The sequence below is a fragment of the Lepidochelys olivacea genome, assembly GCF_965140295.1.
Source record: "Lepidochelys olivacea isolate rLepOli2 genome assembly, chromosome: 7".
NCBI lineage: Eukaryota > Metazoa > Chordata > Testudines > Cheloniidae > Lepidochelys > Lepidochelys olivacea.
The window spans coordinates 62553001-62579145 of record NC_140417.1 but is presented as its reverse complement, the minus strand read 5'-3'; the positions used below and the strand labels follow the sequence as shown (position 1 = coordinate 62579145).

At 45.9% G+C, this 26145-nt stretch overlaps 1 protein-coding gene across 1 annotated transcript; it reads left to right on the top strand.

Annotated features, from left to right (window-relative positions):
• Positions 1 to 369: 369 nt before the first annotated feature.
• Positions 370 to 18673, top strand: DUSP29 (dual specificity phosphatase 29; the record flags this gene model as incomplete). The annotated part of the gene is made up of 3 exons (XM_084633009.1): positions 370 to 545; positions 13146 to 13366; positions 18426 to 18673. The coding sequence occupies 3 exons, from the start codon at positions 370 to 372 to the stop codon at positions 18671 to 18673; spliced, it is 645 nt and encodes a 214-aa protein (XP_084489135.1).
• Positions 18674 to 26145: the final 7472 nt, after the last annotated feature.

Here is a 26145-nt window from a genome sequence, read left to right as displayed (position 1 = left end):
GGGGAGCAGAGTTGGGCCAATGCTGAGCGCTTTGGAAAGTCCCACCCTTTATTTGTCTTCACTGCGAGCAAGTTTATCCAATGAGCTACTTCTAATTCCTCTCTCAAGAGAGCCAGCAGCACAAACAAATTCCAGTCATGGGGCTGCATCTGTCAGAGAGGTGTCTATCCATTTATACACAGCTCCAAATCCAGGCACGCTGGTTATGTTGCTCTCAGTGTCACAAAGGAGCGGGGTGGGGGGGAAGGGGCTTAACCAGAGTGGACCCAGTGGCTTTGACACTTCTCCCAGCTTTCTATTCTTTTTATGATTGCATTTTAGTTACTGTCATTCCAAGTATACAACGCCATATAATCCCCTAGGGACAAGATGTCTTCAGCAAGTTTGAACATCATGAAGAGAAGTGCCTACACAGCAATCAAAGTGGACCCTGATGGAGACTACTATACCCCCGGCACATTTGAACTGGAGCGGCTCTTCTGGAAAGGCAGCCCAAAGTATACTCATGTCAACGAAGTCTGGCCTAATCTCTACATAGGAGATGAGTAAGTGATAAATGCAACCCACCAATGGAGCCAAAGGGGTTCCTATCCCCACACTCTGTTAGCCAGCACACAAGCCATTGCTGGCAGCCCAAACCAGTGCTCAGTATAGGAATAAGGAAGCCTCAGCTCTTCTCAGGATACACAAAAGCAAAGATTTCCCCTTCTAGTTTTCAAGCACCACAGCCCAGAGAAAAGGTTTTCATAGCCATGTAGGCATCTCTTCTTACCAAAGATTGCAGTAATGGCGTAGTAGTGACAGTAGGACAGGCTGCAGCATTTGGGGATAGTCATGTACTATTTTAAGATGGTTAATTTCAAGGAGTAATTTGTAATTTATTACCAAGTGACAGTCCCCTGGTCATGTTGAGTGAAGGGCACAGGTTGAGTGCACAGAACCATGGGTGAGCCTGAAATGGAATTGTTGGAAGTGATTGAAGAGTCTTCCCAAAAGCTGGAAACATTTCAGTGTTGGTAAGTCAGAGCCTGGCTGGGGGAGTATGTCAAGGAGGAAGAGGGGGGCTCTCGTGCATTAAAACGGTCCAGGCTTTAAACAAATTTGTCCTTATTCATAGGGCTAGGCTACTTTGAACTCATTCTCTGCTGCAGGGCGCATCTCGCTGCTGTTAGCAAATGAATGTGAAAGCACAGGATTAATCTGGAAGTGGCTATAATATACTGTTAAACAGAACCAACTCCATACGCAGACAATCAAACCTGTCTGCAGAGCAGGAGAACTTTTCTTAACCCTTAGGCACTATTGGTCGAATTCCCATTTTCCCCCTACTCCCTTCCCTAATGGGATTTTATTTTACATCATTACTAAAGGCACAATCTGCAACCCCACCGACTCCAAAGTATTCATAATATTTTTAAAAGGTCCCCAAAATTCATCTGCTGCCAGATTATAAAAGTGGAAAGATAAACAGCTTTTTAAAAAAGTTATTCTAGTTCCAATATTGTTGACCAATTAATTCTGTGGCACCAGAGGCAACAGAAAGACCCACATGAGAGATCTGGGCTATAAGCATCCAGGGGCTAACACTTTACAGAAGAAAAATCTTTTTTTCCAAGTGTGGTGATAGTCTGGCCAACAAGCTCAGGGACAAGTGGGGGTAGGGGGGTGGGAAGAAGCGATTATTTGTTTCTTGCTAGATCTTTTTTAACCCAAGGTTCAGCAAAAGCAGAATGGACTCCGTTAAATTCACCTGGCATTTGCTTTCCCTTTCCTTGTTTAAAATTATTGGAATTATTTTTAACGTAATAGGTGGAAGTATTCTCCACTTATCTTTGAGATGAGGCTTCAACTCTGCCCCTTTGAGCTGGTGCAGAGAGGCCCAAGTGGCCAATCAGAACAAGGCTTTGAACATTCAGGGACCCTAGACACAGGCCACCATCTACCAACCGTTATTTTTCCAATGACAGTTGTTTCTGTAATTCTGCCTGGTTACACCTCTAATTTGAACGTCTATAAGACAAATGCTAAGAATAAAGCACTTGTCCACTGGAGCAATTAATCAGGGAAACAAAAGAGAAGCCCCGCTACCTCCCATGAGAATATTCAGAGACACATTGTTCACTTAGCTGGGGTTGGCTGTTGAGAAAGGATCTTTTGGGGGGCAGAGCACACTAACTCTTAAGAAAATGGGGCGAGCTTTTAAGAATAGGTGGAAAAGGGTCACATGATGGTAGCACTGCAGGTAAAAGCCATCGGGTCAAAAGAGCTTGCTAGCCCATCCCTGAAGCAGGGCTTCACAATGAGACATTTTCTCCACCCTATTAGAGGCAGGGAAAGAAAGCCAAATGAGAAGGAGAGATGACTGGGGATCAGGGGGATAGGAAAGAAATAAGGGAGGGATGGAAACAGATGATGACCAGCTTTACTAGGCTGATGACCCACAAAAAATTAATTCTTTAGCTAGCGCTCCAGGTCACATAGGGCCCAGCCTCCAGTCCCCAAGGGACGATGAACTCTTCACCAGGAAAGACTCTGGCCCCATTACTGGGACAAGGTGGTAGTTAAGCATTTAATTCTAAGCAGATGAAGTCCAGGATAATGGGGCCATAATAATCCACGTATACACAACTCCACATGCTGGCACTTTGGCAGTGCTGCTCTCAGTGTCAAAATAGGGGTGCCTCTTAATTAGAGTGGAACTGGTTTGCTTTGACACTTCACCCAGCTTTATGTTCTCTTTTAGTTATTTTCATGTCCTAAGCATGCAACACAAGATAAGCCCCTTGGGACAAGATGACCTTATTTGTGACCAACAGCTTCCGCCCTCAACTCAACAGTGTGCCTCTTTTTAGGGCCTGGTTGAAGCACTGGGCACCAAATAGCTACTGTGGAAAAGGCAACAGATGTCACGTTCATTTTGCATCCTTATCAACCAGGCTAAATTAAGGGTTGCCCTTAGAAGAATTTAGTGGCATGCTCATTGCAAATCAAGTGTACACACACATACAGAGTTTATCTTCAGAGCCTCCACATCTGGGCCTCATTCCTGCCTTCTGCATTTACGAGGTTAGTAGTGACTGCTTATGGAAATGCCAATTAATTATCCTGACTACATAACCACAGCATTATTCTAATGCAACGCAGGCTATCATGGAGCCCTGTGAGGCCACTCATTCCTTTTGTTACAGGACTCCGCTGCAGCTGTTTCCCAAGGGCAATCAAATCCTCATGAGGCCCGTCAGGCCCAGAATAATCAAAGCCTCAAATTTAACATCCTGTGTTCAGTTCCAGTTGAAGTTTTCCTCCGGCAAGTTCTAAAGACTTTTAAGACCAGACCCTGGAGACAATAGGAGCCTCCCAGTGACAGGAACAGAAACAGGCTTTTGGTTTATCCATGACCAGGATTAGTAACATGTAGATCATCTTCAATAGGATAGGGAACTGCTTTGTTTTGTTTCCTTCTTTTAACACTGTTTGATGTGCACTGTTTGATGTGAGGCAGATGTCTTCTTCAGGTGGCCTGGTTGGCTGATCCCCAGCCATAGGGTACAACCAAGCAAAACTGATGCTCAGAGGGAAACCCAGCTCCTAGTGCAGAGCCAGAAAGTAGAGATGGTAGCTGCCAAATTACCCATCACGATGGCTGTGATTCTGGGTTAAATCCAAAACTTAAAAAGGCCGTTTTCTGGAACCAAAGTACCATTCACAAGATTTCAACTAAAGATGATGGTGGTCTCCTAAAAGCTTGGCCTCATCTGACCTCATCCCTAGCTCTGATTAGGCCTCAAATCTGAATCCTAGCCAGAACCTAATCTATATCTGAACACTGTCTCATTGGCCTCTCTCTACCAAAAAGAGAAACTAATCAAGAGAGCCCTCCCTACATAATGCATTTTAAGACTAACTTCCAGCTGCAAAGCAGAGCCAAACTCCAGTAGAAAGGAAGCCTTCTCTATAGTTCAGCTGGTAGAGCTGACAACCATGCTTGCTACGAGGGGTATGGTTTGAGAACTGACTAAGGCAATTAAGTTTGCAGGTAGCACACGCAGAGAGATCATCTAGAAGATAGGGAACTGTGCTAATTAAGCACACACTGAGTGTTTAGCCACCCATTGATTGACTCCCTCCCCTTTCTGGAGGATTTTGTCTGGCAAAGTGATGTCTTTGGCTCAGTCAAAATGGCTACATTTGAAGAGAAATGCCATTTGGATTAGTTCAGAGGAAATCAGATGGGAATTGGTTCAGTGCAATGGACAGTTACATCACACTGTTTAGAACATATGAACTCTTAGGACATCCACTGGTATTAATCACATCAAAATAGAAACATTCCAGGTGTATTGTTAGTTACCCAGGAGGTAGAAATATGTACACAGAATGGAGAGGGGTGTGGGATCATTTTATTTTAAAAAGAAAGAGACATGGTGGAAGGTTTCACTGTAATATTAGCATTGTCATTTGCCAGTCCTAGTGGAGGCTTTATGAGCCGGAAGGTAAATATGTAACTCCATACAAAAAAATCTCTCAGGAACAAAAAGCGATGGTATGGACTTTAGCTTTAAATGCCAAGATACAAGCAGCATTGGCAGTTTACACTGCCAGTCCTCCTCACAAATCATTTTGGTCTGCAGCTGATTTGCAACAGTTGAAGCAATAAGGAAGAGTGTCAAAGTCCAAAATTAATTGTCTGTGTCAAACATTTTCCAAAACTCTTATGCTTTTGATGTGGGGAAGGTGAAGAGGAGGTTCCTTGCCTATCACAGCAATCACAAAACGTCAGTCAGCGGATTTGCTTTGGGGACTGGATTGCTCAGTGAATCCTGGCTTTCCCCACTCAGCAACTCATGAGTTCCTCTGGTTGTGAAGAACTTGCTAGCTAGTTTGCAGAGGGAAAAAAATTTGCTCTGATTCATGCATCTGTGAAGACTAGGCAATGCCTTGTTGGGGACAAATGCTACATTATCTCTACTTAAGCTTCAGCCAGCAGTGCTTCTGTAGATGCAGGGGAAGTTGCGGAAACTTTAGGCCCAGTATTAGTGGAGATTGTCAACACCTGCCTTAGCAATGGCAGGTTGCAGACCACTCTTAAGGAAACTGTCTATATTCAGGAATTCCTCATTTGACACTGAACATCTGGCAAATTAGTGCCCTGCCCCTAGCCTTCCCTTGGTGGTTAAAAATACTTGAAAATTTATGAAGAGACAATTCCTTCCACAATATCTCATTGCCTCAGATTTTCTTAACCCTTGTCAATCCAAGTATTAACTTGAGTATGATACAAACTAAGAAAGCAGCTGTTTGTGTTGCTCAATGATCTCCCTCAAGTATTGCATAAAAGATGAGTGTCCATAATGATATTAGATACACCAGCCACTGAGTCAGATAGCACTGACTATGAAATTCTGTTGACTTACCTGGGGGCTATAGGAGGAGTAGATAGTGTTGCTCTATGCATTTCTTGTTGAACGATCTCAGAGGGTAGACTTGCTTTGCTTCCTGCTGGGCACTCAGAGGTTTTCACAGGGCTCCATCTTGTCCCTCCCCATTTAACACGTGTGTGAGGCCATTGGGAGGGTTAACAGAGAAGCATGGGTGGTGATGTCTTCAATATGTGGATGACACCCAGCTTGTGTTTCTGTCTCCTCTGACCAGATGGCGTGGTTGAGCATCTCCCCCAGTGTCTGGCTGAGACTAAAGCATGAATGAAGGCTGAGTTATTGGTGCTCATGAGAGAGGTGCCAATGAGAGAGGTGGCGATGGTGGGTTGGGGTAAACTATAGAAAGGGAAGGACAGTATCATTTTATTTTGCTATAAGGGTTAGCTAACTGTTGCTGGGATGAAATAGAATTTGTAGCAGTAGTGGTCTTTTTGCTATGAACTTTCATTTTAAATGAAGACCACAGGCTTGGATGGGCACCATCTTTTTGTCCTTGTATAAATCTTAAAGAAATAAGTACTATTCTTCAAGGAAATGGCTGCACTTAGTTATATTTTTGATTGGGCCTTTTCCCCTCAACTCAGTACTAGGCAACATGTTCTGAGGTGTGCATATAATCTAAAGTAAAAAGGGATTTCATCTTCTATTTCCCACATATGAGGGTCATTCCCATCTCAAGTATTCCTCTCCCCCGTCACAGAACTTTACAAACACACTGGTGGGTCCATCTGCCTCATGTTCCACTGTAGAGGCCCTGGTTTTGTAAAGAGTTGAGCCCCTGCTTAAAGGCTTTGCTGCATAAGGATGGACTTAAGCACATGCTTGACTTTGAGCATGTGCTTAAGTGCTTTGCTGAATCAAGGCCACTGTACCCAGTATATCTCTTGTTATTAAAAGGCCTGGTGGGTTTTTACTCAGGGACCCAAACTTTCCTCCATGCCTCCCTTCCCAGATTGAGATGTACTGTCATTTTCCTAATTATTTCCCAATACAGTACTTCACCTTCCCTGCTCTAAAGTGCATTCAAGGCAGACATTGAAGATCATAATGGCTTATGCCATGTAAAAAGAAATCAAGCGCTAAAACACAGATGGCCCAGAAGAGTAAAATGAAAGCAACTGGAGGATGTCAAATGCTGATAGTTTCACCTACACCGGGCATTTAGAGCGAACTTTTCCTGGCCTTGTGGTTTTATGTTCAATTATTACCAGAGAAATAGAAATATCTATCACATTTACAAGGCAATAGCATCACGTAGGGAGGGAGTAAGACAGAAAACTCTTAGCTGGACTATTAAACTCAGGTGGTGAGCTAATTGCAAGAGGGAGAACATCTGTGTCATGTGCTAGCTCAAAACAAATTAAGGATTGAATTATAAACCCTTGAACAAGGTTTATAATTCACACTAACAGCCTTTGTGTGGCCCTAGCTCACTAGCTGTCTTACCCATTTGGCTGCTGGTAGGTATTCTTATTTTACATCCTCTTTGCTTTCATCTAAAATGCTATTACCACAGTAGTGGTGTAAGAAGTAAATGGAAGAAAAGGAAACACATACATCTTGTGATATACCCAAGAGTTCTAATGATATTAAAGCACAAAGGAGGTAAACTATGAACTGAGATTTTCACAAGTGACTCATGATTGTGGGTGCTTCTATCGGTACATCTACACCAAAGTTTTGGGTTGTGCTGTAAATCAACCTAACTGTTTGCCAATTATCTTGAGTTAATTGAGATGCTTGTAAATTCTAGTGTTGGCACTGCACAAAGGTTTGTTTCTGGTCATGGTTGTATGAGCTACGGCCGGGAACAATGTTTGCATTCAGAAACGTGCATGAGCTTCTACATCAGAATTTGCAATCATGTTAGTTACCTCAAGATCATTGACAATCAAGTCACTTCAACTAAAGCAAGACCAAAACCTATTACGTTTATTTATTATTTGTAGAACCTAGGAGCCCCAGTTACTGACCAGGACCCTATTGTACTAGGTGCTATATAAAGAGAAAAAGGATGGTTTCTGCCCCAAACAGCTTAGAAACTAAGTATAAGAAAAGAGACCACAGATAGACAGGCTGCCGGTAAGCTGAGACCACTGCCGATCATGCTGAGCAATAATGTCTCATTGTTTCCTTGCATGCCCCCATCTGTCTACCTGTTGTAAAGATTTTTTTTGTAGGTAACATGGAAAAGGAAAGTTTGAGGGATTTTGAAGGATAGGCCCATTATTTAGATATTCAACTGGAAGCACCTGAAAAGGGTCTAGGGTTGCCAATTTTGGTTGGATGTATTCCTGGAGGTTTCATCACATGACAATCGTTAGTTAGAAATTGATCTTTAATTCCTGGAGACTCCAGGGCAATCCTAGAGGATTGGCAACCCTACAAGGGCCTGATTATCAAAGGGCTAATCTGCAGCACTTTCTGAAAATTCTTTATAATATCTCAAGTTGGGCACTCAAAATCACTGGTCACTTTTGAAAATCTTGGTCTGAGGACCTGATCCTTTGTTACTATGAATGGCAAAACTTCAGTTTAAGCCAATAGGAGCAGGTTATAAATACAGAACCTCTTGCTAGCAGAGGGAAGAAGTCCTGTTAAGGACCTAACAGAGCTTAGTTACTGGAAAGGGAAATCACGCCATTTAAGCTTGCTGGAGCTCTCTAAAGAGGAAAGCAAAAAACAGCATATGAGGTGGAAGCAGCAGCTGTGGAGTGATTTAATCCTTTATATTTTTCACAAAGATAGTGTGCTCAATGCTGTACAGAACAAAGGCACAAAATCCTGGCCCCGCAGAATACACAACGTACTAGAAATCGTAGGAAAAGTTCCTGGTGTAAGCCTTCTACAGAAATGACAACAACCCTTTCAGACAGAGGCAGCCAAACCCATATTGAGGCATCTAAATACATAGTCTTACCTGCAGAGGTGCAGAGAGCTCACAACTGGCTCTGCAGGTGCGCAGCACCACTGAAAGTCAGGGCATTTATTATGACACCAGTTCAGTAAAGTGTATGCTTAAATTTCACTGAAGTCAGTGCAACCTAAGCACATTCTTAAGTGCTTTGCTAAACTGGCATCTTAATGCCCCAAAATGGATCTGAATGCTTAACTCTGAGCACTCACGTTTGAAAGTTTTCTAGTTTTAGCAGCTAAAGAAGGAAGGGTTTGATCTGGGCCCATGTTAAACAATGGGTTATGGGACAGGCACCAGTGGGAATAAATGGCCTTTTCTGTGGTAACCTTGCCTGCAAAAGGTCAGTTCTGAACTCGAACAGGTCCACAGAACAGCACTCAATACAGCAGAGTTTGAAGCAGTTGACCTGAGAAGCTAAGCTAAGAGGAAGGCAAGGATGACAGACAATTTAACATCAGCCTGCATGAAGCACTAAAGAGAACATGATAGAGAATAATCCTTCATTGGCAGGATGATGGTCTAGACAGAGCTCAGAATGTCTCTTCTGTATCTTATATCTATGATTAATTCAGAGCAGAAGAGGGACTCACAATTATAACAGATTTTGTTTATCACACTGTAAGCATTTGTAAGGTTTAAGACGGATCAGTTACTCCTCTTTATCCAATCCCAACTGACAGAATGACTACATGAATAAATACATACCCAATATGCCTCTGCTAATATAAGGGGTTAGTCCAAACTGATCAAGAAAAATTATACTAAAACTTCAGGACATAAGATAGTCAAGAGCAGGCATCAGGAAGGAACTCCATCCTCCACCCCCGGCCTCAAAATACGCTTTCCCACAACGCCTGGGGCAAAAAGGAAAGGCAAAGAGGAGTGTTTTCCACTGAAACTTCAGGTATAGTCTGTTGCCAGGATACTGCAGTCAGTATACCAGTGGGCTGCTCCAATAGCATAGACCCCCCCCATGTCCCTAACCCTAAAGAGCCCTGGGAGGTTTCATTTGGGTACTGTAAGGAGAGGTAGAATGGAAGTGACTATGCAGATACAAAAATACCATGCTAATATGGGAGTGACTATGGTAAACCCTGTGGTAACCCTTGGGTTTGCCCAGAACACACTAAATGGTTTTCAAAGCCTGAGCAGACTCTGACTTAGCTGAGCGCTGACGCAGTTAATAAAAAAGCACTGTGCCTTCTCTCTGACAAATGAGACTCCTGTGTGCTCACTAAACATTCCAGCCACTGAACACATAAATGCGAGATCTCAGAACCATGCAACACGTTATAATCAAAGCTCTCTCTTGGTATAGTGTCTGCGTCTAAGTTGGTTGCAGTGTTGTTGTAGCTGTGGTGGTCCCAGGATAGGAGTTGCAAAAGCTTTTGAGCTACGTAGATCTCTTCTTCAGGTCCTTTTAGCTCAAAAGCCTGCCTCTCTCACCAGCACAAGTTGGTTCTCTGAAAGATATTACCTCACCCACCTTGTCTAATTTGCATTTAAGGCATTAATTTCTGACAGTCTCCTGAGAACCCAGTCAAGGAAACAGGGAAATTACACCCCAGATGAATGTTGCAGTGTCAAATGCAGGGGTGACTTTAACATCGCTGCCCCTTTTGCGCCCCTGATCGGCGGCTCTGCCGGGTCCCTACCAACAGGGCCACCAATGGGAGGGTGGGGGGGGCACAAAAGGAGCAGCGACGACCCGGCAGGGCCGCCGATGGGGGGCGCAAAAAGCTTTAACATCACTGCCACTTTTGCCCACCCCCCTGACTGCTGACGGGGGTGGGGGAGAGACACAAAAGAAGTAGCTGCCCCAGGGCTGCGATTTAAAAGGGCCTTTTAAATTGCCGCTGAAGCCCCAGGCTTTTTTTTTAAAAAAAAAAAAAAAAAAAAAAAAGCCCCAGGCAGTGCGGGCCAGGGAGCGCAGATGGATGGGCTGGGATACGCTGACCCCCAGTCCTGCCCCTTCTGCCCGAGGCCCTGCCCCTTCTGGGGGGGCCAGAGCGGCCCCATACCCGGTAAGAGCTGAATTTTACTTTCACCCCTGCATGTGACCTATTGTTTGGCATTGTCTCTGTTTAGAACAGCAACAATGTACATTGTTTAATTCAACTGCTGTTTATTCGATTGAGCTGCATTTGCAGAATCCAAATTTGAACTTACTTTTCATGGACAGTTAATCTTTATTTTCCCATTGACCCTGACTACAATATGGCCCTACTTGCTATTAAGCAAGGATTCCACTTGCAGGACTTCTAACTGAGCACAGATCTATGAACTGAAAGCATCATTTTCCCATATTTGTTGGGCCAAGTCTGAAGAATGGAAAACAGATTTTTTCCCCATAAGGGTTGCAGGGGGGAACCACCACAAAACCAAACCTGAAAGCAGAATCCGTGTTTCACCTCAAGCATGGCAGATTCAACAGAGTAGGGTACGTCACCTGCCCTGACCTTCTCCCCAGGAAATTATTTCATCTGTTTTTAAAGCATCAATCTTTTCGATAGTATGTAACAGAGTTACTCTGTGCTTGCTAGGACTCTATGTGGGTCTCGTCTATATGCAGCCCCTAACGAGGGGGGCTCTAAAGTTGTATGCATAACTGATTTCTCAGTCCACTGGCAATTCTGAAAAAAAAATTACCATCTTGGGTTCATCCAAAAACAAATCATTTTTGAAATTTTCAGCAAATCAAGTAGTCAGAAAAAACACTGATTTGGGTCAAATGAAACATTTTGTTCAACATCTGCTGAAATGTTTTGATTCTGAGTGTTTTAAATGTTTTTAAATTTATAAAAATAAAACTGAAGTAAATTTTGAAAGTCATTTTGAATCAAAAAAACGTGGAACAGTTAGTATAGAAATGAAATGTTCAGATTTGTTTGGAATTATTTTTAGTTTTTATTTTCCGCTGAATCAGTTTGACATATTCTACTCAAAGCCACAAAATGTTTCAGTCAACCCAAATCCGCATTTTTCCCCCAAAAAATTCACCTGAAAAACTTCACCCAGTTCTGTGGCTCCTCCCAGAAAGGAAGGACCCGGCCATCTCGGGAAGTAGCTCTGAGAGGAAGTTCAGGGGGTGAGCATACTTCCTGCCTAAGGGAGTAGGTGAAAGTGTGTTTGAGCACTACGGGCAGCAGAGGGCTGCACTGACTCTGGGCTCTCCTCCAATAACAATGCTGGGTCTCTATTGTTCAGTGAGCTCGTGGCTGTGTAATTGTTCTGGGGACTCTGCTAGATTGTGCTAACCCACCAAAACAAAGATCCCATGGTAACACAACAGTAGAAACTGACCCCACTGTCTTACCTTGTATAAAACACACAGCTTATTAAACATAGCCGCTAAACAATGCTCTTGTGTGGAAGCAAGAGCTACGTGCCTTGATACAGCAGCAGCAGCTCTTCTGCATCCCTCAAGGAATTCTCAACCACACTTGTGTGTGCTCAGGTACAGCGGAGTACAATTAGAATTTCTTTTTTGTATCTGCTGGCCAACAGGGTTAGGAAGAAAGGATAAAGGATTCATATTAAGAACATAAGAACAGCCACACTGTGTCCTTACAATCCTTACAGGGCTCATCTGTTTGCTGGGTGTTTGTACAGCACCTAGCACAGTGGGGCCCTGATCCATGACTAGGGCTCCTAGGCATGAGGGCACATTAATAATAATAAATAACAATAGGCTGTTCTTATCAACAGGTTTGCTGAAGGTTGGACTGCCACTTTCCTGTCCTTAGCACATCCGGGTGCCTGAGCATGGAAAGGGAAGCATTAGCTTTGCACTTCCTGACCACTTTAAGAAGCTTGAATATTTTCAGTTTCATTCCCCCCACCCACCCAATAGATTCCCCCTCACCCCAGGAGCCAATTCCTCTTCACTCCAGAGGAGGAAGAGGACAGGGAGTAGCACTATCCCCTTTTACTTCTCTAAAGCAGTTACAGCTCTAAATCAGTGGCTGATATGTGATCTCTGAGTATAGTGCTTTTGTCTTGAGACACCTTAACATGATCCGTTAGTACATGGCAGCAAGGAGGAGGCTGACAGGGCTTCTAGACCCTTTGGACACATGAGCATGAACAAGTTTTTTCCTCTAAGTGTAGAAGGGAAAAATCTGGGTGGTTGCATTTCTTTCAGAGGTAGTAAGAGCCATGTGAACCTTAGCTGAATTTAATCCTCATTTGTAACTGACTTTTTGATTAGTCCTGTAATATTAAATGAAGGGAGAGAATGTGTCAGATGGTTAAAGCCAGGGAGTGGGAGGAAGGATTCATGGATTCTATTTCTAGCTCTGCTGCTCACTCAGTTTGTGACCTTGGACAAGTCAACTTAACCTCTCTGTAGCTCAAGTTTCCCATCTGTAAAATGGGTAGAACCAATAACGGCTCACAGCATATGGCTGCTAGGCAGCTCAGTTTGTTTGTGACATCCTGGGATGAAAGGTATTGTGTAAAGGCAAAAAGAAAAGGAGTACTTGTGGCACCTTAGAGACTAACCAATTTATCTGAGCATCCAATGAAGTGAGCTGTAGCTCACGAAAGCTTATGCTCAAATAAATTGGTTAGTCTCTAAGATGCCACAAGTACTCCTTTTCTTTTTGCGGACACAGACTAACATGGCTGCTACTCTGAAACCTGTGTAAAGGCAGGGGATCAGACTGCTTCTTTGAAGTATCATCAGTGTCGTTGTGGTTTATGACTTGCAAAATAAGAGAAATATTTCTGAGCGGATGCAGCATGAGAGAGCTCCATTTACACATCTGACTGTGACATTTGTTTAACAGGAAAACTGCATTAGATCGCTACAGCCTTGAGAAAGCCGGCTTCACCCACATCCTCAATGCAGCCCACGGCCGGTGGAATGTGGACACAGGACCAGACTACTACAGTGACATAACCATTGAGTACCATGGGGTAGAAGCAGATGATCTCACCACCTTCAACCTCAGCCAGTTCTTTTATTCAGCTGCTGAATTCATTGAAGCTGCACTCCAAGATCAGAGAAGTAAGGAGGGGGCAGAGTACGGTCAGAAAGACCTCGTTTGCTACAGTTGATCTCAGTGCACATGAGTATTCATCAGAAGTAGCCAACTCCCAAGGGGTGAAACAGGCAGAGAAAGTCAAGGACCACCGGCAGAGGACAAACAAGCAATGGCTAATAATGGAGCTGGTCATTTCAGGGAAGTCAATGCTGTTATGGGGTTCAGGTCATCTCACAGCCACATCAGCCATTCCAATCAATGGGATTTGATAGCAATCCAAATTACCTTCCGATGGGCCACTGTTAAGCAGCGATCTCCCTAGCATACAGGTGTCCCTAGCACAAGCAGCGCTCATTGTACAATCCTATGAAGCAAACAATCTCAGGAGGAAAGTCGTGAACTCAATGGGCCATGGAGCTCATCTGCCATTCCTAGAAGTGGTCCCTTTCCAGTAAGCTGTGAGGCCTATTAGCAGGGCATCTGCCCAGGCTGTACTTACCCTGCGAATGTAGGACTCCAGTCTCCAAGGCTGTCACTTCAACATTTCTTACACTAAAGCATTAGGTTTGCTATAGAGACATATAAAAGCACTTTAGTACTTTTGCCATCAGATCATCTCCAAGCTGTAACAGGGATTTATTTTTGTCATCTTCCAAGCCGTAGGAGACTGAAATCACTTTGACAGCACAGATCTGGAAACATTAGTTAAAGCCTTTGTAATTTCCCAGCTTGATTACTACAATTCATTATTTGCTGACCTCCAGCAGTGTTCTAACTAAGGGTTTAAGCTGATGTGAAGCACCACAGCCGCGACCCCACACTGTCTTTCAGCATTTACTCCAGTTCTTATTAAAAAAAAAAAAAAAAAATCTCAACAGGGTGTGTTTTACCAGGAGCCAGCAAAGAAACTTAAGATCCTCCTGCTGACCTACAAAGCCTTTAATATCAGAGGGCCACATATACCAAGTTTCCAACCTTTTGTCAACTTGTGTTCTTGGCTGTTTAGATCAGCAGCTGCTGGTTACCTGGCATATCCCCAATAACCAGCCAGGTCTTAAGCTTTCAACAAGTACAGTCCTCAGCTACAGAATTTGCCCCTTGTTAAGGCAGAAAGACAATAAATCATCACTATTTTAAAATTGAAGTGTCATTAGCATTTCGTGCTGCTTGAAGATTTTATGTTCTTAGAAGGAAGAGAGGTCCGTAGGTGAAGGAAGCTACTTAAAATTGACAAGACTCCACCCAAGTCCTGCTTCTGGAAAGGGTGGGGAATAGTTAGATTTTCTGGGTGGCTGAAAGTGTCTGATCTCTAGCCTCACTTCTAATCACATTCCCAGAGAGGGACTTAGGCCTCAGGAGCTTGTCTACACAAACACGTAGTTTGTGGCAAGGTGGGGTGTGAATCTAGCTCACACTACCCTGCCACAGAATAACTAACTCCGTGCTCCCTGCTGTTGAGTTCATTAGAATGCTTCGCTCCAAGCTTCTTTAAAATGGGACTTGCTCAAAGTACTCTAAAGAACTTGTGCCAGCAAGGTGCACCCAAAAACCTAGTCCACGGCAGGCCGGTGAGGGTACAGTCACACCCCAAGTTGCCATGGAGAAAATGTTTTTGCAGACAAGCCCTTAATAGCCTTCATTTCTCCATCCTGCAGCCTTCTCTTCCCATTCCCGCAGCATAGCATGAAAGACATGGTAAACACACAGAAGTCAAGAGAGAAAGACTGTTTCCAACAGCACTGCATTAAAGTGCTCAAGCAGGTCCTACATGGACCTGTTAGTGCACAGCACGCTAGTGTGCTTTAGAACTCAAAGCCCTGTCGTACACATTGCTGCTCCATATAGACAAGCCCTGGGAAGTCCAGCACATCCTCATGTGCTGATAAATGATGGGGGAGAGACTCAGAGCATTTCGCAAGGCTCAAGCTTCAAAGCTCCCGGTTACAAGGCTGTATCAAACACCTGTGAAGCCTTGAGGCTCAACCAAGCATTGATGCAGCAATGAAACAGAAGCCCGACTCAGAGAATGGAGTGATTCACTTATTAAAAATACTTCTGAATTCAAGAGTAACTAAATGTGTAATGCTGACACTTCTGTATGTAGCTGTTCTTCTGGCTGCTGCATTGGTAAGGTGTTTGAATAACAAGGACAGAGAGTTGTGTTTTGTTCTTACATGCACTAATGATGTAAAGATGACCATTGCCTGTAGTAGCCCTGGAGAAGAGAGGAGGACAAGAACGCAAAGAAACTCATGTTGGGAAACAAGGGGCTCTGAATACGTTACTCATACCACAGCCAAGTATGGCACCATTAAGCCTCACCTTCTTGTCCAGATGTGGATGGTCATTTTAGTGCATTCAGTCAAACATACACGTGCAATAGATTTAGGGACTTTTTTTTTGCTGATACGGTGGTTTCAGAAGTATTGTAGTGGGCATTTTCCCCATTCAGATAGTGGGCTACAGAAGTAGGACATGTAAAGAGACAAGAGGCAGTTAGCCAAGCAGCACATACTCCTATCAGTGCAAGGGATCAGCCTTAAAGAAATCTTACGCAAGAGTACATAACTTACAAACATACATACAAGTACAAGTACATAACTACCCTGTTTGATAAAGACCAGTCTCTGTTTAGCCACCTAGCATCGCAAGCTGCCACTTCTTTCACATGCTTAACTTAATTCCAGGCATCCTAGGAGTATAATAACCCAGTATGTTTGTCTGGTTAATGCCCTCCGGGTTCCTAACCCACACTTTGGAGTAAGTAGTAGAGGAAGGATGGTTCAGGGGCCAGGGCACTAGCTTGGGAAACCTAGGTTTGAGTCTTTGCTCTGCCACAGACTTGCCATGTGACCCTGGGCAAATCACTTAGTCTTTCTTTGTCCTGGCTCCCCCTCTGTATGATGGGGATAATAGCACTTCCTGACCTCCCAGAGGGGTTGGGAGGATAAGTAAGATTGTGAGGCATCCAGATACTACGGCCATACAAGGAGCTTAGCAAGATAGATTAGCACCCCAAAGCATTTGAACAGCAACACACAAGCAGGCATCACTTCACCGACCCACACACTGCACAATTGGGCCCTGCAGGACAGGGCAAATTCTCTTCTTTCTGGAAAGTCCTCTGAGATCTTCAATGTTCACACAGCAGACAGGTTCTCCATCCTTGCCATTTCTAAAGAGACATGCACACTTTTCTCCTTCCTTTATGTGACAAAAAATACAGGTTCTCCTCTTCCCACCGATGCCCAGAAAGTTCTTCTCTCTTTCCCAGCTAGCCAAGCAAAGCCTTGATCCCTCAGCCTTCCCCTCATGTCAGTCATTTACTCCACCATTCTGCCCCAGCCCATTTACAAACCGGAGGCCCGAGCAAAGAGTGAAGGGCTGAACAAATGGGTTTCATCAGTTTTCATCTGTTTCAAATATTCAGAGTAATGATAGAAGGGATTATCATTTTCTGTTATCAGTGAGGCTGGAAATCTGCCATGATGCCTCTACAACTATCTGCTGGGATTAGGATGCAAACTGTGACCATTAATCCCCTTGTGCTGGCAGTTCTTGATGTGTCCATGACACAGCAGTGCTGCTCCTGCCAGGAAATCATCCCCTTCACTCCCAGCATCAAGGAGTGAATTGCTAGGAGTTGTAGCCAGATGTAGTTGACAAAGTAAAAGTGCCTCTGGCCTTGCAATGGTGTTTGTGGTGTTATTTGACCATAGGAAGTTGTAGTAGACAGAGTTTCAGATGCTGCCTTTATCAGGATACACTGATAAAAAAAAACAAAAAACTCCATGGCAGCTAGTCTCAGAGCCCAGGGCTATGGACTTGGGCTCACACTACAGTGCTGCAACTAGTAGTGTAGACATTCCTGCTAGGGCTGGAGCTCAGGCTCTGAGACCCACCCTCCTCGCCAGGTTTCAGAGTCTGAGCAGGATCTCTCATGCCATACACAAGCCCGAGTCTGTTGACCCGGGCTCTGAGACTTGCTGCCAGGGGTTTTAAAACACGGTGTAGATGCACCCTCAATGGATCACCCTTTTCCTTCCAAGATGTAAAACTCCACCCCAGCTTTTCTCCTCCCAGGGCCTTGTAGCCCAGAAGCATTTCCATCAGTTCCTGCAGCACATGGAAGGGCCCAGTATCACTCACTCTCCTCCTCCGGCCCCTGGCTACTGCCAGTGGGGGAATCCCACTCTCATTCATGTGCCTTACAGCAGCGCCGAGAGGCTCTGGCAGAGACTGACACCTCATTGTGTGAGAGCTGCCTATACGCAGTAAGAGACAGCCCTGATCCCAAGAGCTAAAATCTAACCGGACAAGACAAACAGGGTGGGATGAAAGGAATTGTCATCCCGAGATGAGACACAGGGGGATAAAGTGATTCGTCCAAGATCACACCGGAAGTCTGAGGCAGAGCAGGCAACTGACTACTGAGTCATCCTTCCTCTCTCACTCCTGGTATTCACAGAACCAAGGACTGGAAGGGGCCTCAAGAGGTCATCTAGTCCCGTCCCCTGCACTCATAGCAGGACTAAGTATTATATTACTAAGTATTGGGAGTGAGCAACTGGACACATTCTTTTCACCCTCCTGGAGGGAATGAGTATCTGGTTCCTCAGCACCTCGCCGGCGCTGGTCCCCCGCCTCCTAATTCTGTTCCCGACCCAGAGAGCAAACACTCCTTGATTCAGCAGACTGAATGAAGCACAGTAAATCATGGAACTGTGGGAGCCCAATAAAGGGGAGGCTGCAGCTTGGCTTTGCTGGCTACCTACTGTCGCATTGCAGCCCATCCTGCCTGGCTGTAAATTGGCAATCCTTCAGTTGTTAAAGCATTAGGAGATCCAGATTTTACAATGGGACTCACTGGGTGACCACGGGCCAGTCACTTGATCTCTCTGTGCTTCAGAGTCCCTGCCTGTACAAGAGGATGGTATTTACCTGCCCTGCAGGGAGGCTGTACAGAGTACTCATGGCTGTGAAGCATTCAGATCTCTGGGCAGAAGGCCCTAGAGAAGGGGGAGTGTTTATTATTGGTAAATCTGAAAGCCTTCTCTGTATTTGCTCTCCTCACTCATGCAGACAAGATCTTGGTTCATTGTGCCATGGGACGCAGCCGATCCGCCACCTTGGTCTTGGCTTACCTGATGATTTACAAGAATATGACAGTGGTTGATGCTATTGAGCAAGTGCTGCAGCACCGATGCATCCTCCCAAACCGTGGCTTCCTGAAACAGCTGAGAGAACTGGACATAAAGCTGGCTCTGGAGAGGACAAACGCCAAGAACGGCATCCAAGTCAGTGGAGAGGAGCATGGCAAGGAGATATAGCATTCCTCATGCCCTGCAGTTACTGCTACCTGGAAAAACACCTAGCAAGAGAAAACTGGAGTTGGAAAACAATACTGTCAAAAGTCCTTTGTAAGAAGTCCAGAGGGAAGAATCAAAAGCATTTGAAATGCCTTAAAGGGAATCTAAGTTTGGAGATAGATAAATGGAGAGGGGAAGCAATCTCGTTAGGGAGTGTAACACAGAATCCCCTTGTTTTAGTGCTGTTCTTTAGGGCTATGCTGTACAGAAGAGAAAAAAGAGGGACTTGTGATGGAAGGCAGTGGCTCTATGAGAACCATAGGGGTGGTGTCCAGTATGTAAAGGATGGGGTAAGTGTGCAAGCCCATGAAATACGATTCAGGCCCAGCTGCTCCTGCTGCCCTATTACAATAAATGTTGAACAGCCGTTATTTTAATACCGTTTATGAGGGGCTAGTTTATCCCAAGGCAAACCCACATGTAAAGCCTAACACATTTACTTAAATATAACCACCCCATGGCACAACATACATTTATTATACATGTCACAAGGTGTAAACTGAATAAGGAAGCATGAGCCCAGCTTCACCTGTGTTGCCTTAGGTTAGCAGAACCTTTCCACATGGTCATGCACCTATGATAACTGCCAACTCAGCACTCACTAGCTTGTGAATCCATGCTGTAGGATCTAGAGAGAGGGAGAGGAGACCCAAACAGCCTTGCAAAGCCTGAGCCAGAACCCATAGCTGCAATCCTCCTTTAAACTAACTGGAGTGAGATACATGGGCAGTGGGTGAAGCTTCCTGTGGAAGAGGCTAGCTTCTTGTCCCGCCTCTTCCGCCTGCGGCCCGACCCACACTCCACCCTGTTCGGCCACTCTACTGCTGCCCGCTACATCTCTCCTCACTCCCCCACCCGCTGCGAGACACCCTTCCCCCACGAACTTCCCCACACACCACTCTCTGAATCCCTCCTCATCCCCACCACCTGCTGCCTCTTGCCTCCTCACCCCCCAACCCGCAGCCAGTCACCTCCTCAGTCCACCATACACCATGTCCCTGCTCATCTCCTGCCCGCCATGATACCCCCCACCCACCGCTGCTCACCTCCCCACTCCACCACCCTCTGCAAGACCCCTCCTGCCCACTGCATCTCTCCTCACCCCCTGCTTGCTCACTCCACCGTATCCCTCCTGATCCCCTGCCCGCCGACACTCACCTCATTTCACCACCCGCCATGAGACCCACCTGCCCAATCATCGTTCGCCTCCTCACTCCACTGCATCCCTCCTCGTCCCCCAGCCCACTGCCACTCACCTCCTCACTCCCTCACCCGCTGCAAGAGCCCCTGCCTGCTGTGTCCCTCCTCACCCTCCGCCAGTTGCCTCCTCACTCTCCGACGTGCTGCTGCTTGCCTCCTCACTCCATCACCCACCACGAGACCCCTCCCACCCACTGCTGCTCGCCTCCTCACTCCCTCACCTACCGCAAGACCCAGCCTGCAATGTTCCTCCTCACCCCCCACCGCTTGCCTTCTCACTCCACCGCCCACCACGAGAAATCCCGCCCCCACTGCATCCCTCCTCACCCTCCACCCCTATGGGGGAGGGAGGCAGAAAGCAGCTGGGACCTCAGGGTGGGGAGATGGAGGAGGAGGAGAGGAAGAAGACTCACCAGGCAGCAGCAGCAGCAGCAGGTGGGGGCCTCGGGGAAGATATGAGGCCACCACAGCCCAGGTGTCCAGCAGCAGGTCACTGGCGGCTGCACCAGGGGAGGCTTAGCCTCCCCTGGCCTGTTATACCCGCCGCCCATGGCGGGGTGGGAAAAAAAAGAGACTTTGGGTTTAGCTCCCTGTACCTAAGCATGGGCTCCCTTCAGAGCCCCAAAATCCTAAAGCCAGTCCTGCTGGAAATGAACCAGCGCTGTAACACACAGTGCCTACTGCAGTTCCATCTATTGAGGCGGTTATTCTTTGACAAGGCCAAAAGCAGGCGTTTATGGGAAGGGTCAGAGATATGATTTGCATCTAATCTGGAGAAAATAAAATTCACTTTGTTTGCCATTCCCAGTCTGCTTCTTTGAAGAATGACCAGTTTTTACTCTGTTCCCACCTTCCCTGCTACTACCACGTCCCTGTCTTGTTTGATTTGTCAGAATACAGTTGACTATAATCACTGAGAACAGTTTGGGGGCTGGCCCAGAGGGGGTGTCATGCACCGAACACTCTCTAAGCAATGGGGTGCAAGTCACCTGGAAAACGTAGCTATGCTCCAGCATCCTAAGGCTTGAATCTATTCTTTGAACATGCAGTACCGAACTCCAGCAGAATACAGTTTGGTTTGGTAAACCGATTCTGAGCAGCTGTTTGACACTCATAAGGCCTCTTACCTGTCAGCTTTCTTTCAATTGCTATTGGGGAGCTAAATTCCAGAACAGCACTATAAACGGGAACATTCAAGATGACATCAGACCTTGCAAACTTCTCAACAGGTAGCTACTGTGAACAGCGGCCAAGGCCTTTGCCCATTGCTACAGCTCCCCCGCTGTAGAAAACATGATAACATGAAGAGCAGGAGATTCATCGTAACTGAGTTTGGGAAGCCAATGAAGCATCACAAGCTCCCCCCACTGCTGCATAATCAGTGCCACCAGGCCATCCCTCTTCCAACTTCTTTACCAGTTACTGCAAGGTCCTTTTTCCTTCCCCCATCTCTTCTCCCCAGCCCCTCATCCCCCCAGTTATGGCAGTAATGGGGACACATTCCCTCTGTTTGGATCTCTGGGTTCTCCTCCACCTCTATGCTAGTCCACATAGGTTCCTGTACCACGTTCATCACCGCAGCATCTGATGTTTGGGCAGAGGAGTGTTGTGTTCTAGATTTTCTTTGTTTCAATATACACGTGCAGTTTGTAATATGTTTAGGGTAGAGGAGGCAAGATCAAAGCAATACATTCCGCACTGAGAGTGGAAGGCAGCAAGGTTTGGGAAGGCCCTTTGCTCCTGCAGGAGCTCATTCCACAGTCTCAGCCCAGCCTCTGAGAAGCTCTGTCTCCTTTATCCTTATTGTAGAAGGTTCTACTTTGCCAGAGAAGTTACTCCGCAGTTCCTGCAGTCCCCTTCATTACCTCTCTTCCTCACCAGTTTCTGCATCACTGAGCACCTGATTCTCTCCTCCAGCCCTCATTCCATTACTCTAGCACCGGACACCTGTTTCCCCTGCCCCTAGGGAAGTTGCATTGTCTGATGAAATAACCACAGGGCAGGAGCCAGGAACCTCTGAGTTCTATCCCCAGCTCTGCCACTGGCACAGACTGTGACCTCTTGGACACATCACCAGCCAGGGTGCACGGATGGGCTGGAGGAGAAGAAAGGGTGCCAGGAGACTGCAGCAGTCATTGGGCTGGCTGTGCAGGGGAGAGGGGACATGGATGATGCCAGCCAGGAAGGAGGAACCAAGAGAGGCATTTCTGGGCAGGCCTGGGAATTTGGTCTCCCCAACCCCAGCTCCCTCAGCCTTCTGAGAGGTGTAATCATACTCTTAACTTCTCTGCCTGTTTTCCCCTTTTATTCACTGGGGGATAACATCTACTTCACAAGGTGCTTGAACATTAATGTCTGCACAGCACTTTAAACAATGGGCAGGGAACTGCCTTGGGTACCATTAACTAGTCCTCCTCCCTCTTAACTACTGCAGTACGAGGCACCCATTTCTCCATCACTGGGCACCTCTCTTTACCCCTCCATTAACCCCCGACCCCATGAACTCAGCTCTAGTGTATGCTATATTCAGGGCCCCATACCCCAGGTAACCCTCCCATTTCCCGCTGACGGAAGCTGTTCGTCAGGATGATGCTTTGGAGAACTAGTAGGGACAGTCCCGCCTGCCCATGGAAGGCACACAGCCCCATGTGTTAGAGCAGCATGAAGCCTCCTGTCTGACTCGCCAGTGCGGCTGGATGCCACGCCAGCACCAATAACTAAAATCCCTCTTCCACCTACAGCTTGCTAGGAACCTTTGCTTCTCCCTCCGGGATGAGGACCTGGCCACGCTGGTCCCTGCAGGATTCCTGTCATTCACTATATCAGGACATGAGAGCTAGAACAGCACTCGGGCTCCAGCTGGTATAAAATGTGGCAGCCATCACCTTCATGGCTTAGGCCACTGTGAATGTATCTAGCCTGTGACCCAGTTCCTCCTCGGTCCCCCAGACAGCTGCAGCTCTCAGTTTAGAGCCTCGGTCATAATCATCAAAGTCAGGGCTGGATCGGCACGCACCTATGTTACACACTGCATTGCCAGCCATTTGCCACCAGGACAGTCAGGGACAATGCAGCTCATAAAGCCCAGCATGAAGTATGCCAGAACCAAGGTCAAAGCATTCCCAAGCGGATCTGGCTGTAGAAGGAACTTCTGGAGGACAGGAGATGACTTCAGAGTCTAAAAGCCTTAGGAATAATGTTGCAATCGCTTCCTCTTTAATAACACTTTTCCTCCATAACTGATAGTCACAACTTCAAACCACCTCCTGTTCCAATCGTCCACTCCCACCCAAATTCCTACCCCAGCAGAGCTTTCTATAAGAAGGAGCCAGAGACTTCATGAAGTACACCAGGGACGTTACCGTTCCCAATCTATTTTACATGGAACGTGTTCAGATGTTACAGTGATGGGCAACAGCACAAACCCCAAAAACAGATCAATTAAATCACACAGAAAGTGAGTGCTGGAGGGTTTCCTGACCTGGAAGCTGCTGGGCAGCTAGTCAGCCAGCCAGCCAGCCAGCCATCTCATTTGTGCCACCTCCTGGCTTCTCTGCGTCTACTTTCTTCACATGAGAAGCTCCAGCGGAGCAGCATGCAGAGGTCACACAGAAGAAGTGGGTCACGCTCTCATTCTGCACAGCAGCTTTTGGAACAGGGCACAAAAAAGAAAACAAAATAAAAACCAACAGCAACAAAACCACCACACATACAACATCTCCTGAGCAGGTCAGGAAAGCAGCAAAAAATAGGAAATACAAATACTGCCAAAATTACACACAGCGCATCTCTTGTATGTTTGCACCATCTAGTTTTAACAGGCTCTTGCTAAATGTTCGAAAGGTCCAAATGTCAGAAGGCTCGCTTCTAATGAGTTTAAAGGTTCTGTCTACCACACATGATTGACTGGGATACAAGACAACGAACCAAGTTAGGAGAGAAAGACGTCTCCTTATTGCTATGGGCTTTGTTCTTCTGGAGCAGCACTTGAAACAAATTTAACTGCTCAAACAATATACATTCTTTCTCTTGAGCAAACTGCTATTTCCTTTGGGCTGCTAAGGAGTGGTTTATGCTTAACATTATAAACAACCATGCTTCAAATAAAAGCAGTTTTAATGAGGTTCTGCATGTCTGCTTTTTTAAAGAGAAAAACACAGTGAAGAGAGACAGTATACGTTAACCTGAGGATGGAAAATAAAACATTTACAAACCACCATATTGTTTTCATTATCCACGACGGAGCTGTTGCTATGCTCTCAGTTATAACTGTTTATATTCACGAACAAGGAGCTGGGCTTGGGCCACACTACAAAACATTACTATGCTCAAACATGGCTTCCAACAATTCTGTTAACTGACACAGAAGGTGCCAATCTGCTCTGCCCACACAATGCTAAATAGGGTTTGGTCACCTAATACTAGCACTGGGAACTATGTTCAGAGATGAACATTTGCAGCTGAAGGTTTGCAGCATGGACCAGACCTCGATGTTTTTCCACCTAGTCAAGATAAAAGACTAAAACAAACCACATTACTTCCATACCTTATTGACACCCTCAAAGGGACACAATCAACACCCTCTCCTCAGGAGTTTGCTCGTCTAACTCAAGATCTCAGTTAGACGTCTAACTCAAGATCTCATCTTCATGGCCCAGGGAAATAACTGCCTCACAGCACAGGAAACCAGAGCATTTTCTTCTTTTGTACCAGGTGAACCACAAATAAGGGTACTGCAGGGAGGCTGTGGAATCAAAGCAGGGAGAGTGACTGAAAGTGGGACACAGCATCTCAAGTGGATGGGGCAGATTCTGTCTTTGAAGGCGGTGAGAAGCTGCTCTGTTGGGGAAGTCTCAGAGGAAAGGCAGAGCCATATCACATTCCTGAGGAGCTTGGTCTTGAACTGAGTTCGTGTAAGTACCGCTCATGGACTTTACAAACTGACTGTTGCTAAGTGTGTTTCAAAGATGAATTTTCGGATGCCTTTTACCTGCTCTTTGTGGGGCTTGAGTATCTCTAATGCGAGATGGTGAGAAAGGAATTCCTGTTTCTTCATTCTCCTGGGGCAGGAGGGCAGCCACCATCCACCCCCCTGCAACACCCATGCCACAACACAGGCTGGTGCCACCAGTCATGTAGTGTACATATTTTGCCACTCCAAACCTCAGAAAAAAAATTCTGGGTCTAAAGCATTCACAAAGGCTTTGTACAGGAGATACTTTACCCTCCCTCCCTCCCTCCCAAAGACCTTCCAGGCCAATCCCTCAGTGTGCAACTCCCTTTCAACTGGGGCAATGAATTAATTTGGGACAGCTGACCCAGCCCTAGTATCCTGACCATCTTTGTATTTAAAGCACGCAACTGTAGACTTTCCTCTCTTCTGAGGAGTTAAACTCTTCTTCTTGCCGATAAGGCCTATACATCCCATCACACTTTTATGGGTCCTCGCGTCAACCATGCAGACAGATGGAATGCATCATCGTCCTCACTTCACTCTGGTAGGTGGCAGCCAGTGAGGAAAACTCATCCTCCCCTAGCCAGGGTACCAGCTGTTTCAGTTCCTGTCCTTGGCCCGTTCAGTGGCTGTCCTAGCTAGAAGTGGATTTGTAGCTGGTTTGTTAAGTAGGTCCTTTATTGTGAAAAACAGACTGGAAATTATATTACAGCAAAGCTCTCTTGGGTCTGAGGGACAAGCGAGTGTCTGTCTGCACAAGTCTCACTGGAAGGAAAGAGCAGATGAAAAATTCCATTTCCTGTGACCTGTTTGCTACTGACGGGGATCGATTGGGTTTGTGAGTAGTGACTTCCACCAAGGATAGGAAGCAAATGCTGAAATTATTAAATGTATCCATCTGGCACAACAATGGATCATGTGCTCCTAAGACTGAAGGCCCACTGCTTGCAACCTGCACCCAGGCACTAGATCAATCCTATTATGCAGAGATTCTCAACTGGTCTGTGCAATACACACTGGCTCTTCCTTATCTCCAGCAGCATTTTGCATCTGAAGAAACTTCAATATTTCCATAAAATTACTTTCCAATATAAGCAATTGCTGTACTTACCTCAGGGATGTTCTTCCATAGTCAATGGGAGAACAGTCCATGTATTAAAATGTGGCCCATGCTAGGAATATAGCTGAGTCCCTCCGCTACAGTGGTTGTTAATAGTGGGAAGGGACTGCCACATGGCAATCTTAAAGACCAATTCTCTGTTTTCCCCACAACCTAGAA